Source organism: Galeopterus variegatus, unplaced genomic scaffold (genome assembly GCF_000696425.1).
Source record: "Galeopterus variegatus unplaced genomic scaffold, G_variegatus-3.0.2 Scaffold4991, whole genome shotgun sequence".
Classification (NCBI taxonomy): Eukaryota; Metazoa; Chordata; class Mammalia; order Dermoptera; family Cynocephalidae; genus Galeopterus; species Galeopterus variegatus.
In genome coordinates this window covers 102,156-119,156 of record NW_007731102.1, presented here as the reverse complement: position 1 = coordinate 119,156, position 17,001 = coordinate 102,156, and the positions used below count along the sequence as shown (strand labels likewise).

General features: G+C 39.6%; 1 protein-coding gene across 1 annotated transcript in view; it reads left to right on the top strand.

The window, feature by feature from the left end:
* Positions 1-17,001, top strand: part of LOC103604132 (kinesin-like protein KIF16B) — a 122,856-nt gene that overhangs the window by 23,405 nt on the left and 82,450 nt on the right. The window contains exon 8 of the mRNA XM_008588720.1: positions 14,937-15,059. Coding sequence (XP_008586942.1) covers positions 14,937-15,059 — 123 coding nt within the window. The remainder of the gene's footprint in view (positions 1-14,936; positions 15,060-17,001) is intronic.

The window sequence follows — 17,001 nt, the reverse complement described above, 5'->3', positions numbered from 1 at the left end:
GTCCCAGTGAAATTAATGGCTAACAGGGAAGGCAAGCTATTTTATGGACTTAAAATTAAACAGAATCCTGCAGGTTGAAAACTGCTTTGACTTTATTCGAATGGCATGTAACTGTGGTGGAGCTTTGCCCAGTTTTTTTATCAGTAACAGTATCCTTTCCCTTGGTCTGCATTTAAGAGGCTGAATTATATAATCGGAGTTAGATATGAGGTTTGGAAGTGAACCCGAGTACTTCTCGATGTTTTAAAAACTGTTCATTTTATAGACTGTGAGTTGGCAGTAATGCAAAGGAAATACTCTCGATCGATTAGCTTTTTTCTCTGGTGGATTGTCAAAACAAGGTTTATTCAGGCATACGATTTGTACGGTTTTCCTTGTATTTTCCTCCACTGAGAGACATGTCCTTTCCATATATTCCTAAATTTAGAAAAAAACTCCAAAAAACTGCTAGATGGTGGAAATCTTCTAGATGGTGTCCATGCTCACTGAACACAAAGTGAGAGGGCGGGTGTTCCACAGCAGACTTAACTGACCTTGACCACAGCCTCTCCTCCTGCCATACCCAAAAAACTGCTAGATGGTGGAAATCTTCTAGATGGTGTCCATGCTCACTGAACACAGAGCGAGAGGGCGGGTGTTCCACAGCAGACTTAACTGACCTTGACCACAGCCTCTCCTCCTGCCATTCCTCCCGTAGTGAGATGATCTTCTGCGGGACACCCACCCTTTTGGCAGGTGGCCCCATGCAGAACAAGATGCTGCCTTTCATTTCTGAGTCTACAATGCCCGCACAAAGCAGGTGTGCAGTAAGCCTTTCATGGTGAAGGTTTATAGATAATAGTGATGGTCATCTAACCAGGGCAGGCATAATTAAGGATTCCCATAGAAAGAACCAAAGGAGAGAGAAACGTGATCTGGGTTAGAATACTTGTGAATCTCTTTTGGCTTTGCCCTGATTTTCATTAAGTATGCCCTGATTTCCTTTACATTTTGGACATATGGTCATGGACTTATTTTCATCACTATATTTGACCTTTTAAGCATCGAATCAAAGGTTGTGGGATTTATTTTAGAGAAAATGAAATATTAGACCAAGAAATGGATACTGTGCTGTAGATTAATCCCATACAGTGTATTTCTATCAAAATACTTGGCGATTTATGAGATATATGATATGGAAATTGATGTTCAATGTATGAATCAGATAATCTATTCTTAAATCATGTATCTATCAATCAATACAAATGGCTTAGGCTTTCAATTTAACCTCTGAATTAATCCACCCAATCAAACCAGCAAGAATCATCATATGCAAAAGAATCACAGAAAGTGATACCATATTCCCATTTCAACTTTTTTTGACATCTTGAACAGAAAAGGCAGTCTTGGCTGGCACAGTATCTCTCCCCAGTTCTGCCCAAAGATGCTACTGAGACTTCCAGCATCATTAGAAAGGAGAGGAGAGAGGCGGATCAGAATAACCACCTGAGTCATCCCATGGGCGTCCCAGACCTTACAACTTCCTCCACAGTGTCACAAGAGAGACCTCACCAGCAAAGGGATCAGTCCTCAGTATCTGAGATGTTGCAGGACCTTGGTTGTAAATATCATTGTCCTGAGCATGCTGGCCATTTTGAACCAAAATATTATAATCTACCCCAAATCCCTTTTCTTAACAAAAGCCACACCAGTGATGCAGAAGATTTTCAGGGAAAGTCAGAAAATTTCAGTGAGCTGATGCCTCATAAAGATGAGCACAGCTTGGGAATTGAGTCCAGCTGGACTTTGCTGCAACATACATCCCAAGAAGTGTCTAGAAGTAGCGGGAGCCAGCAGGCCAGGCAAAGCCAGGTGCTGTGCGTTGTTCTCTCGGAAAGCATGTCTCATAAGGAGGGTTTCCCGGCTTTGGTGTTGGGCAGTGAGCAGCAAGATGAGAAGGCATTAGCTGGGAAAAAGATGAGCTCTCCAGCATCACTGATAAGTACCAAGACAGAAGGAAACAATGGACTGGGGTACTTTTACTGCAGGTTCTCAGACATTTATAAAGATACCAGCAGCCACCTGCTATGGGCTGGCACAAAGGTGATTAACCACGCCAGGCATGTGGGGAGCCTGTGTGACCCAAGCGGGCTCACCTCCCATGTGACAGCATTCATCAGAAGCCTGCCGCTTCTGAAGCACTTATCCCTGGACGGGCCATTTAAGTCACACATAGCGTCACCAGAGTCTCGTTCATTTCCCAAAGCTCAGGTTGGCATCAGCAACAGCAGGCAAGAGGCCAGGAGCCTTCAGCCAGCAGAGAGCAGTGCGCCTTACACAGCCTCCGTTGTGGCAGGTTCATTGGCTTCCCTGCCAAGCTCAGTTCTGCGCCTTGAATATGAAGATGGTAGAAAGAGCTCTGCATTTAAGCAGACCCTTGTGCAATTTCCAGGCCAAATGCTGAAACTTCAAGAGTGCCCTTTAAAAGGCTTTCTTGAACATGTGACTTGTTCTCTGCCAGAACCTTTGGGTGACTTGGATGAAGTCAGAGGCATTTACTGGCTTGCTGTTGCTAACTGCACAGAACCTGACCCCCAGCCAGCATGCTTGCTCCTGCTTCGGTCAACTGTGTATGCTTTGGTTCTGTCAGGTAATCACCCAGGCTCCATGAGCATTTTTCATGCTCTGCCTCTGTCTGGGCTACAGGAGATTCAAATCGGCTTTGGTGGACAGAGCATTCGACTCCTGAGCTCTGCAGAGGGTCTCCTGCTCACTGTATTCAGTTACAACAAAAACCTCTCTCAGCAGCTGTGCCGTGACCTCCTATGTGTCCTGTTGCCAGAGTCTGATGCTGCTGCCTGCGCTAATCATCCTTTGCTCCAGCAAGATCTGGTTCAGCTTTCTCTTGATTGGAAGGCAGAAATCCCTGATTTAGTTTTGGCAAACGGAGTTCGGTTGACATCCAAATTCCAGACTACCTTGGTGGACATGATTTACTTTCTTCATGGAAATATGGAGGTCAACGTCCCCTCTCTGGCAGAGGTTCAGTTACTGCTCTATATGACAGTCAGAGTTGAGGGTGAGCCCGGCCACAACCAGTGCCAGTCACTTGTCCTTCTGAACACCCACATTGCACTTGTGCAGGAAGATCGTGTTTTCCATCCACGCACTCGGTCTCTAAACATACCTCCTCCACGTGCACAGTTTGATGTGATCAAATGCCGTGCTTTAAATGAATTCAGGTGTGTTGTTGTTCCTGAGAATTTATCAACTGTAGAACTTGTCTTCTTACAGAAGCTCAAACCTGCAGCGGACTCAAGAAATAGTCCATCTGAACACCTTGCAGAAGCCCCAGATGTCCAGCTGTTTACCACCCCTTTGTGTCCTCAAGGTGGTCAGGGTGTGGCACCCGAGGTCTGGACACTGACTCTCAGTTCTCAAGATGAGGCTCTTTGGCTAATCTCACATTTGACGAGACTGTACGGAGAGCACTTTTAAAGATGCACTACATGTTTTTTGAGATCTTTAGTACAATGAGCATTATGAAAACAGTCAAGGGAATGCGAATATCTCAGTGTATCCAATTGAATTGAAATTGGAAAAATGTAGACCTCTAAAATTGAAAATGAAAACATTTTAAATATCTACAATAAGATAAAAATAGCTGTTACTAGAGCACTGACAAGTAACTTTATCACCACCTTGCTTCATTTCTTTGAAACTCAGGCTTGTAAATTTGGGTCTGCCTCATTATTTGGGAGGTGATTAAAGCATTTCTGATTGTTTGGCTTTATGTCGATTTATAGTGTGGTGACTTGAAATCTGTCTGTGCCTGTTGGATTTCGGCAGGCTAATTTGTGTTGCCTGAAGAAGTGCCCAGTCTGGCAGTGACCTTCATTGACATCCTGCGTTTAGCTGTGATTAGGACAGCTGTGCAGCAGAGCGCATCAGTGATGCACTGCGCTTCCTGTGTGTAGCACTCAGGGACGTGAAATGTTCTCCCAGCACTGTACTTTGCAGAGTGGAGACAGTGATGCATGCCCCACAGTGTTGCCTTCCTCAGTTAATTGCCTCCTTCTTCTTCCTTTCATGCTTCTCTCCTAACCTGTGTGATCTCAGCTCCTTACTTGTTGGTTTATTTCTGACTACCCTTCCCCAACACTCCCCGTTCCCCACTCCTACTACATTCCAGTTCTTTCTGTGAACTTTTGTATTTCCTTCCTAGAAAGGCTCTTCATCTCAGAGTCTGACTCTGTCTGTTGGCTTCTTTCTGCTGTCTTGTCAAGTCTGTGGTTGTCTGAGAAGGCACTCAGATCTTTTACCTGGCTGTCCTCCCTCTGGCCTCTCACCTGACCCATCCCTCATAACTTCTGAACAAGATGTTCTGCTGGCCTGAGCCGGGCATCTGCTGGCCTCCCTTCTGCCCGAGTTCACACCCACAACCTCTGGGGTTGGTCTTCTCTCTTCCTGAAGTTCCATCCAGTAGTCACTTGCCCCCTCTCTGGAGATGTTCTGCTGGCCTGAGCCGGGCATCTGCTGGCCTCCCTTCTGCCCGAGTTCACACCCACATCCTCTGGGGTTGGTCTTCTCTCTTCCTGAAGTTCCATCCAGTAGTCACTTGCCCCCTCTCTGTGCAAGGCTTCAAACTGACTCTTTGCTCTTTGTGCACCTCTGTTCAGCAATCCTGCAAGGAATCAGGCTACACGTTTTGTATTTATTTTGTATTTCTTTACTTCCTGTGACCCTCGTTGCTCTGCCATTGTTCTTTCATCTCTCAGCTATGTGTTCTAGTAAATTCTAAAGTCTGAGAAGTAAGGAGACGTGCCTCTTTATTGCTCCATCCACTTTCCTTCCACTCGGGGCAGGACCATGCTCAACCCACAGGAGCTTCTCCCTGAATGTTGTGCACAGTTGAGGAGCCAGTGATTCCATTAAGCCATTCATTGTAGCCCTTGTGTGGAAGCACCATTTTCTATTCTGGTGAAATTTTTGGATAATGTGCAATGTAAATGTTGTAATACCTTCTTCGTTTCTGTTCCTAATCGATGACAGGGTTGGTGTCAAAGCTTTACCCACCCAGACACTTACCATCTCCCTTTGGCTAAGGAAGTGCAGATCTTCTGTCTTCCCCCTATCAGAGTTGATGACAAGCCGCTTAACTGGTTCTACGTTTTCACCCATTTTCTGCTCCCCAGTTTCTGGGGAAGAGAACAGGAAAAGGCAGGAATTAAGAATGCATTATGATCCACAAACTGCTGGTCGCAGCCTTGTTTGCTTTGGACCACTGGAGGCTTTTTGTTTTTTGAGGCAATTGAATTCTCAGTTTTTAGGTGGAGCATGTTTTTGTCTCTTCCAAAGTGCCTCCCCCACTCCAATACATATACAACCATACTGCCATTTACCTGAAAGCTTTCAACTCTGTGATGAGGACATTGCTAAAATTAAAATGACTAATTTGTCACTATCTTGACCGGAAAGTCATCTTCTATCATGGAAAAAAATTTCTAAAATGTACCATGATAATCTTCTAATATGTTATCAATAATATTTTTCCTAATTTATTTTTATATTTTTTTCACATTTTTAAGCTAATATATTTTGCATTTCTTATTTTTAATTGTCCTACTCAGTATTTTCTCATATATCCTTGATAACAAAAACAGAATTAATGATCATGAAGCACCGAGGGAATAGAATTTAGATGCCTGCAGAGGGATGACATGGTCGGGAAAAGGCAGCAATACATAAATAGTGCATCATTTAACAACGAGTGTTAAATATTAGACAGACTTGCTTATTCTCACTGGCCCAGCAGCATAGTTCTACCATGTTATAAATCATGTTCTTCAGCATTTTTCATAGATAGAACATGCAACCAATATGAGCATTGCATAAAAATCATATTATTCATGATTACTTCTTTAGTCTGCTTTATGATCTACATAGGCCACAATGAAGATTACATTCGGTTCTCACGACATAATAGAAGCAGCCTACATGTCAAATTTTGCATTGTCATTTCTCTCACCTAAGCGTACTTTGTACCTTGAGATAAAATATGGTTCCTGAGTGTGAGAGTTTGATTTGCTGTTTGTAAGGATTACATTCGATTCTCACGACATAATAGAAGCAGCCTACATGTCAAATTTTGCATTGTTATTTCTCTCACCTAACCATACTTTGTACCTTGAGATAAAATATGGTTCCTGAGTGTGAGAGTTTGATTTGCTGTTTGTAAAGTAAGTATAGGTCTTGAGGTTGTTTGCCTATAGAAGCCAGGGGAGTACTGTTTCGCCCATTATCCACTATAGCTTCAAGCCTAGCAGCCGGCTCGTTGTTCAGGAGTTCTGAGCCCATGACACTCCTATAGTGGAGCAGTTTGTCATTCCTAGTAATTTACTCTTAAGTATATATTGTATATCAAAATTAAAGAAATACTCCTTTATTTGAAAACTTGTGTTTCATTTTTTACGTTTTGGTTTTTTGGCATCTTGCCGATACAGGATCGAATTCTAGACCTTTGAAAACTTGTGTTTTGTTTTCTGATGTGAGTATTCTAAACTCACTTTAAAAATAAGATAAAGTCAGCACTGTTTCTTCATGCCAGGCTGTTAAATCCCATCCTTGACAGGGATGGTCAGGGTGCACTTGTAGCACGTGTGGCCACATGTCTTAGCAAAATCCAATTCAGTTGTATTTACTAAGCCTTCAAAGATAGTGTGGTATGAATACAAGGTCCATTCGTGGCATAGGGAGGCTTCTCCTGGAAAAGAATATAAACATGTCTTGGCTATTTACCATATTCATAATTTGCTCTTGTTCACGTGAGTTATCTTTATTTCCAGTTTCTTGTAGCATGGCTTATACTTGAGAATATATATATCGAGATCCTCACTGTCTCTGCTCCAAATCCCCATTTTCAAACTGGGTATAGTAGGTGCTTGATCCATAATGGCTCTATTTAGAACTATCACTGTGGCATGTATGCTTAAAAAAATGGAGAGATTAGAAATATGTGCTATGCTGGGAAGAGAGGCAGGAGAATTTTGTTAAATCTGATAAAAACCCAGATTTGCCTGTGTTTTAGAAGCAAAGCTTAGATATGGGCTCCAGGAGATTAGGTGGCAGTCCTTAGGTCTGACCTTGTTGTGGTTAAAGCATATACTGAATGTAAGCATCTGGCACATAATTAGAATGTTTAGGGAGAAATGATGATTCCCTGTAGAATTGGACCATCCCATGCCCTCTGCCAAGCTCACAGTGATCCGAGTGGATGTTAGTGCCACTTCCTGTTCATTTCCTAAATTTGCCCCCTTTGAAGGAAGATAGCCTGAGTAGGAAGAGAAGATTTTTTAAAACATTTTTTAAATTTTTTATTTAATTTATTTTTTTAATTTAATTTTATTTTGTCAATATACAATGTGGTTGATTATTGTGGCCCATTAACGAAACCTCTCTCCCCACTTCCTCTCCCCTCTCCCTCCCAACAACCTCATATCTGCTTGTGTATCAACTTCAAGGGATTGTAATTGTTGTGTCTTCTTCCCTGCCCCACCCCCCGTTTATTTGTGTATTTATTTATTTATTTTTAGCTCCCACAAATAAGTGAGAACATGTGATATTTCTCTTTCTGTGCCTGACTCATTTCACTTAATATAATTCTCTAGGAAGAGAGGATTCTAATCCGAACACTTACAATATAGCGTGTGTTCTGCCTGTTTCTTTTGGCTGAGGACCTGACTACAGTGTTTCACTAACAATGGAAAAATAGCGTAATTGTTGACACAGGATATTATTTCACTAAAAGCTATCAGAAGAATATTTCTTTGTATTTAATTTTAAAAGATGATATTTCTTACGTACCGACATGTAATCCAACTTACTAATTATGTAGTTTTTCTTGACCTTTTGTTTCTAAATAGAACCACTCCACAGTGCATTTAAAATTCCCTGTAATGTCTTATGTGTTCATTTATGCCAGACCCACTGTAGAGAGGTGCTTCCAAACATATGGCCTTTTGTGTTTCTTTACCTCGTACTATGATGTGTCACCAAATTCCCCTTCAGAATCTAAGAATCTTCTTTGCCACATGTAGGGAAACTGACTCCAAAATAAATAACATTGTAGAAATCTAAAAGCTCCCTAAATAATGGGATATAATATGATACAGTACACATTTATACGTCTAGTATAAAATTCAAGAAATTCAAAATATAGCTACTTTCAAATCAAAAATAAATTGAGGAGACATTTATGTTAGTTTTCCTGTTTGTCCAGTGTAAACATAGTTTAGGAGAATGTCAGGAACCTTCCACACTGTATCCTGGGAATTCTACATTTCTCACGAAATTGACTTCATAAAGTAATTTTAAAAAATTACACTGCTGCAATGATTTGATGGAAACACATGCTTTTTAATTTTTCTCTATTGCTCTCATGTTTCAGATCCTTACCTTCTATTTCAGTTGTTCATTTTTGTCATTGTTGGTTTCTGTACACTTTTTAATATTTAGCTCATATTGTGAGGTTGAAGTACACTGTAGCCAAGGATGATGGGGGGGACTCTTGCAGTGTTTCTAGTTCCCAACATGCTAAGTAATGGAGAGAGAAGTATCTTTCTTCTCTGCAGAGGATCCTGTTATACTACATTGTCTGATTGAGGCAATAGCCCTGTATCCGGTCTAGAACCATTTATTGAGGAACACATGCAGGTGCTCATATGTAAAAGGCTGTCCTAGGTTGAAGTGAGCTACATAAATAAGATCCAGTCACTCCCAGATAACTGATCCCTGCTCAATTCAATTCATATGCCCAGTGAAATTGTCAAAGGCGGGTATTTTTTTTTTTTTTTGTAAAGGATATATGAGCCTGAGCCTCAAGTAACTTTCCTTTCATTAGGGATTGATTTCACAATTATACATTCTTAGAAACAGAGAACTTTCCAGCCATAAAAAACCCATGTAATAACCAGACTATCAGTTATAGTCTTATCCCATTTTGAAAATTGGCTTATAAAAAGAAGTTAAGGTAGCAAATGCTATCTTTAGAGTATAATCCATCTAGAGTGGAAACACTAAGTCTTTGTTCAGAACAATGCAGTTGAGAAAAATTAAAGGTCTCGGAAATTACAAATACTTTGTTAAAGTTATTTTGTATTCCCAGGACCTGGTCCTGTTCATGGTACATAGCTGGTGGTCTTAACTAAAAGACACCAGTGTTTGATTATATATCTTAGGGGTGCTTGTAAGAAAAGGCATTTAGAAAGTCAAAGTTAAGTCTCCATTGCTTAACTGACAGTAGTTATGACTGCATCCCTAACATTTAGTTGTTCTTACTCAGCTCCCCCATCACAACTTTCTAATCCTGCTATAATCATAAGTTTACTTGTCAGAGTCTGCCTCTAACCTTAAGTCCCTCAGAGCAGGGTGCTGTCTGGTTCATAGTTGGGCTTCTGCCATGTAGTTAGAATTTGATATCGAGTATGCCCGGGGTCCTAAGCAAGGAACTATGGGCCACAGCCTTCTCCATCCTGAAGCAGGTAAGAGAGCATACCTGGGGTCCTATGCAAGGAGCTGAAGGCCACAGCACCCCCCATTCAGAAGAAGCAAGAGAGCATGCCTGGGTTCCTAGGCAGGGAACCAGGGGCAGTATCTCGCACCCAAAAGCAGGCAAGAGAGCACACTGAAAACACCACTTCCATGCAGGTGGCCCACTGTAGCCATCACCATAACCATGGCTGCTGAAAAAATGGCTCAATGCCACAGCAGCAGCCACAGCCACTGTGCAGGCAACCTGCTGGACACTTGACTGCCTTGACACAAGGAGAGTCACCAGCAAAGACCAGAAAGAGAAGAGGATGTCTCTCTTTGCAAAACTTGCTCCCGAGTAATAGAAGAAGCAACTGCTCTACCAGATGACCAGACATCAATGTGGAGATACTAGAAATGTGAAAACCCGAGAAAATATGACACCACCAAAAGAATACAGTAATTCTCATATACCAGACCCCATAGAGCATGAAACCCTTGAAATGGCTGAGAAGGAATTCTGAGTAACACTTGTAAGGAAACTCACTGAGATCTGAGAAGATTCAGTTAGACAATATAATAAAACAAGAGGGGGAAAAAAGCTGGAATATTAAGGAGCAAATTTACAAAGAAATTAATACCTTAAAAAAGAAGGTAGAAGAACTCATGGAACTGAAAGATTCACTCAACAAAGTGAACACAACTAAAATCTTAAGCAGTAGGCTAGAACAAGCAGATAAAAGAATTTCTGATCTTGAAGATAGTCTTTTTGAAATAACCCAGGTGGACAAAAAAAAAGGGAAAAAGAATTTTAGAAAATGAAGGAAATCTAAGAGAGCTAGCAGACAACCTTAAGCATACAAACATTTGGATCATGGGTGTTCTAGAAGGGGAGGAAAAAGGGGAAGGCATGGAAAACCTACTCAATGAAATAATAATAGAAAACTTCCCAGGTATAGGGAGAGACAGAGACTTTCAGATCCAGGATATTCAAATATCCTCAAATGGATTCAACCCAAAAAGATCCTCTCCGAGGCACAGTATAGTCAAACTGGCAAAGTTCAAAGACAAAGAAGGAATCTTAAAAGAATCAAGAGAAAAGCGTCAGTCACCTATAAGGGAGCCCCTATCAGACTAACAGTAGATTTCTCAACAGAAACTCTACAGGCCAGAAGAAAATGGGATAACCGTGCACTGGCCAGCTGCCAAAACAAACAAAAAGAAGTCAGAAAATGGGATGATATATTCAAAATCCTAAAAAAGACAAAACTGCCAGCCAAGAAGACTATACCCAGCAAGGCTATATTTCAGAAATGAGAGAAAAATAGTGTATTTTCCAGACTAACAAAAACTATGGGAGTTTACCACCACATAACCAGCCCTACAAGAAAGTACTCAAGGAAGTCCTGTGTCTGGAATCCAAAAAATGATAATCACTACCATGAATACACATGAAAGAACAAAACCCACTGGTAGAACAAAAATGCAAACAAGAAAGAGAAACTAAATCTTGCCACCACAAAAAGCCATAGTGACAATGTAATAATGTCCCTATTTTATTTTTGATCTTGGTAATTTTGATCTTCTCTCTTTTTTCTTCATCAGTCTATACAGAAGTTTGCAAATTTTGTTGATCTTTTCAAAGAATCAACTTTTGGTTTTGTTGATTTGAGACTAGAGATACTGTTTTTAATTCCCTGTTTCATATATTTCCATCGTAATCTTTATTATTTCCTACTTATATTTGCTTTTTGTTTAGTTTGCTGTACATTTTCTATTTCCTTAAGGTAGAAGTTTATATTACTGATTTGGGGATTTTTCTTATTTTTTAATATGGGTGTTTACAAGTATAAATTTTCTTCTAAGCACTGCATGAGCCCTGCCTCCTATAAATTTTGATACGTTGCACTTTGATCTTTATCTCAGATACTCTCAAATTTCCCTGTGATTTTTCTTTTTACTCATTGTTTATTTAGGAGACTGTTATTTAATTTCCACACATTTGTGAGCTTTCTAAATTTCCTTATGTTATTGTGGTCAGAGAACATATTTTCTAAAATTAGTCTTTTTTTTAAAGGAAAAAAAAGGAAAAATTTGAACAAACAATAAAGTTCATAGAGAGATTTCCATCATCTTTCAAATCTATTTTTCTACTAAGTTTTTGAAGTGTCCTTGTGTTTATATTGCTTCATTGTTTTTTTATGCAATTTATGTTGCTAAACTTAGATATTTGATTTCTGTTCTTGATTTCTTTTTATTAAGAGGTCCTGTTGATTTGCTTAGAAATTAATTTGCCTTTGAAAAGTTTATTAATCTTCCTCTGTTGAAATTAATTTGATATTTGCAAGCTTTTGGAAGACTTTAGAGAGCTATTTCATATAATTGTAGAGATTGTAAAATGAAATATGTAAATTTTAGTAAGTTCTATATCCAGTTTTTGTGAAAATTTGAAGCCCTACTTTGTACAGAGTATTTTGTTATTCATATATTATTCAGTTTATGTATTTATTATTTGAACAGATAAATGTGCATGTCCTTAAAAAAGAATTTGTTAAATATCATGCCCTTTTCCTTATATGGAGAAACTGAGGTACAGAGAGGGTAAGTGACTGTCCCAGAGGTACGACTGGGTTCTAAGTCTTCTCCCTCTCTCTTTCTGAGCCTCTGAAGTCAACACCACCTGGAATCCCAAGTCTATTTTTTGTGATTGCTTCAAGGAACCAGATAGAGTTTCAAAACCAAGTGTGTCACACTCGTTGATATTGTCATCCACCCCTTTTTGAGAACCTCATAATTCATATGATCTTGAAAGGTGTGAGTACATAAATGGAGGTATCCCTAGGCAAAGCTGTGAAAAATGTGAAGTTTGCATTTGAGGTCCTCTCCCTCAGCAAAAATGTATGACAACATGTCCCTGAAGTGACAGAAGCCCAATAGATAAGTTTGAAAGAACGCTAATAATGATCCCTTAACAAGGTCATGTGAGGATTAGGAGTTTTTTATTAATGCTGTTTCTTGTTGGTCAAAAGAAGAAGATTATCTTCCTTTCCTGCCTTTGTTCTTCCTCACCTCTTAGGACGGAGCCTATAACTGTAAGAGACAGCCGCTCACCGGATTAGCCAAGGTGTTGGCCTTTTGTTCTAAGTGGTAGGGAGGGTCCAGTTTCCTCTTAAGGAAGAACAAGAGGATCTTTCTTTCTCAACTAGTCTTATCAGTTGATAGTTGTTGCTTGAAATCCCTACAGCAGCATTACCCTGCTGAGGTTGTCCCTAACTACATTGTAGTTCCTAACCCCCAACTCCCAACACACACATGTGCGTGCACACACAACAAATTGGTTCCACAAGAGATCATGTCAAATCTGGAAGAGAGATCATGTTCTTACTTGCAAAATATACTTATTTTGCATGTTACAGAAGTGCGCAGGCAGCAGAGCAAGAGCTTCATCTATAAACCATGGCATTCGTAGGTCAAAGACATTTCTTAAAATATATTCTTATAAATAAAACCACTAATTTATTTTTCACCTTTAAATAGATAAACATATTCCACATTTCAGGAAATGTTTACATTTAAAGTAATTTGGAAAGGACCATCAGTGAACTGAAAAGCCTTTAGCACTGCACATATTGAGGAACTCCCTATTTAAGAATTACTTGATGGTTTTTGACATTAGGGACAGCAAAATAGACGTAGCATTGTGAAAAACAATGACTCATTCTTGTTTTGGGTGACTAGCTACTCGGGGAAAAATTAAGATGCTCTAAAAGGCTTTGGTAACTTCATATCATGCCAAAATGTTCACACTGTCAACTAGATTGAAAGGAGCAATCGGAAACAAATCCTCCATCTCTGCTGTCTTACAGAAGACTGAGCCTTCACACATACAGCTAGGTTAGGCCTTCCAGGTTACACCTGCTGAGGATCCAAAGGTCCAGGACACCTTATAGCTGGGAGAAGGGAGCTTGTTGCCCCCCCCCCTTTTTTTCCATTTTTTTAAATTGTGATAAAACATACATATCATAAGGATTGCCTTATGCTTATTTAAGCATTTTTACGCTTTGCATGGAATTAATTACATTCACAATGCCTTGTGATTACTGCCTCCATCTATTTCCAAAATTTTTAATCATCCTGAACATAAACTGTGTACCCCTTAAGCAATAACTTTTCATTATTCCTCCCTGCCCTCCCCCCCCCATTTCCAATAGCCTCTAATCTCTTTCTATCTCCAAAATTTTTTTTCCTGTTTAATTTATTTTTCCTTTATTGACCCATAATAATTGTATACATTCATGGAGTACTATATAGTCAGATAAATGTGTTTCACTGCATAATCATGGAGTTTCCAGCTTCTTAAAATCTATATGTTTAAAGCATTCATTAGCTAAATTTATCTCTGATGGATGAAATTATTTTAAAATTTCATGATAGCACTATAGCCTAGTAGTGACAAAGGTGGGCTCTACATTAGCTGCGTTCAAATCCTTCCTCTCCCACTGACATTCATCAAGTGACTTCACCCTCAGTCTTGGACCTCTCTGATAAATAGGGTTAATAATGCTTGATACCTCATGGGGGAGTGTGAGGATTAAATGAGCCAATGGATATAAACTGTTTAGCACAGCTGTTGCTATACAGTATGTATTCAATACATGCTAATTATGATTCTAATTATTTTGTTACTACGACTGCTTCAAAAACATATTTTATGTTTCTAAAGCCCCAGGTTAGTGCAAATAATAAGGACTATTCCGAGATTTCCTCCTGTTCACACTCAAGAGAACTCATTTTGAAGATTTATTTTTTTCATAATTCCCCTTTCTCAGACCCCTCGGGCTTCCCACCACCCAGACCATTAATATTTGTCAAAGCCAAAGTGATTATTAATCAAATAGAGCCTAAAGAAAATACTTGAGATTTGTTTTAATTGTAGTTTAAAGAGTTTTCCACATTCCACTGGTTTATAAAAATGCCAAAAGTTAAAAATGAAGTAAATGTGAATAAAATCTTCAGCATTTGCAGTTTTATGTAGTCTGATAGTCTGTGATGAAAGAAGTTTGTCAGATAGTCAGGACTTTTCAGAAAGGAATCGAGTTTACACTGATTTTTTTAAGTCAGGATATGTAATCTGTCCCTGTTTTCACTTGTTCTTATAAACTGGAAGGAACTTCAAAGCCAAACAACTTTTTGAAGTGCTTTTGCCCTAACTTCTCAGACTGGTATACCTAAAGAAATGGGCTTTAGTTATGAGAGAGGCTTAGTAGTTCTCTTTCAAAGGAAAACATCACTTTTCTAAATAAGCTCTACTGGTTTGATGCTCCTTTTTTTCTACTTGAAGCACATTTTCTCCCTCCTGCCCAAGCAGGGTATTTGCAGCAGAGTGATCTCAGTTTCTCTTTGTTCTCTGTCTGATGTTCCTTTGATAGCGGATGGTTTCTCGCTCTTTGGGAGCAAATCCAGATGACCTGAAGGACCCAATTAAAATTAGTATTCCACGCTATGTCCTCTGCGGGCAAGGAAAGGACGAGCACTTTGAGTTTGAGGTCAAGGTAAGTGTCCCTTCTTTACCCTTCCAGAGGCACGGTGGTTTGAGGCTATGCAGTGCTTTGTCTGTCTCTCTTGTAAAAGGTGATGAAGCTATATGTAAGTGTTTTATTTTGCAAGAGAGTGGTCATGCCCTTCTTTAAACCAGTCTGTGGAATTCAAGACTGCAGCACATGGAGGGAGTGACCCTAGAGAAGAGAATGGTAGTTGGGGAGTCAGACAGACATGGAAGCTCTGTCACCTACTGGCCCCACAGGTACAGTGACAGACCAGCCTTTGGTCACCCGTGTTGCCCAGGACTTGACTGATTTAAGCCATGAAAGTTCCATACCCTGGAAAACCCCACAATCTTGGGCAAACCAGGACAGTTGGTCACCCTACCCATGGGCTTAGGTTCAATTTTCTTATCTACAAAAATGAGAATAATAATATTTATGTATAGGGATATCAATGCATGTAAAATGCTACATCCAGTGGCTGGGATATAATAAAAAAGGAATTATAGATATTGCTGTTATCACTATGGCTGTTTTGGTTTTTGTTTTTATTATTGATTAGGAAACTTGCCTATATTATTAATTTAGGAAGTTTCAGGTAATATTTGATTTATAACAACTTTTCAGGAAGAGATGTACCTGTTTTCTTACATCATACTTTCCAAAGTAGTGACTTCATCTTATTACTAATTTATTTCCATTGACTCATAACACTTAAATGTTGCTGGCCATCATCCCCTCCCTAAGGAATTAATGACAAATCACGCTTCATTTTCAAGGATAGGCAAGGGTATTGATGTCATGAAGTCCACCAGGATCACCTATATGGATGTGTTAGGTTATTCCTTGAGGTGGTTTTGTTCAGATAAACACCAGACTGGAAATCTGGATGCTGAGTTCTGTAAATTCTGACTCTGCTGTGGTTTGCTGAGTGACCTGAAGTCTTCTAACTTCTCTGAGCTTTAGTTTCCTCATTGGTAAAATAAGGAAATGGGACAATTGGAAAGTTGGTCTACAAATTTCGTCTTACCGGAGAAGCCTGTTTGTTCAAAGAATATCTTTGAGGAAGGACACTGTAGAAAGCAGGTGAGCCTGCAGCTGCTGTAAGGGGAGGGAAGAGCCCGTAGCCACCGTCCCCACCTTCCCCATTCCTGTGGCACCTCAGGGGAGCCCCCAGGCTCTGGGGGATCTGTCCTTTCAGGTGTGCACATTCCTTATTTTCCTGAAGAAACAGCATAAAACACTTCTTTTCTAATTAGTCAGGTTTTTAGATTTTTATTTCTGTATACTGAGTTTTTCTTTAAAAAAAACAACTGGGCATTAATTTATATATGTGAGGTTGTGTTGAGAAGGCATGATGGCTGTATGAGGCTATTGTTTCTAACTTTACTGATCGGATGCTATGGTTTCTTTCTTTTGCTGGGGTTTTTTGGCTGTGCTCTAACCAACTGAGCAACCAGCCAGCCCCAGATTCTGTGGTTTGTTATTAAAATGTTACCTCATGTCCTTGGTCCATTACTTCCCACTGCCCCTGACCTAATGCCTGATTCCTGCTCAATTTCTTTTCATTTGTTCTCAACCATTCTAAATTTTGTGTGTCTCTGTGTGTGTCTGTGTAGAGTTCCATTTGTACATATATATAATGTGATATATGTGTATAAAAACAATTTCAGAAGGTGTGTTTGTATTATTTCCATGTTTTTGAATTATGGGGATGAAGTCTGGCTTTCACCAGCTCAGAATGTGAATTCTCCAAAGCATAGAACTCACAGCAGTGAAGGACATGCACTGATTTTAGTTGGTACATGGATATATTTACTTTAACAGATAAATGTGTTAATGAAGCATAACTATTAAATTGATTTATGTGTGGAACTTAGATAAAGAAGGTATTGAATTTTTTTAAACTGAGTTGATTTAAATAAAAATTACACATAAGTAATAGTCCAGG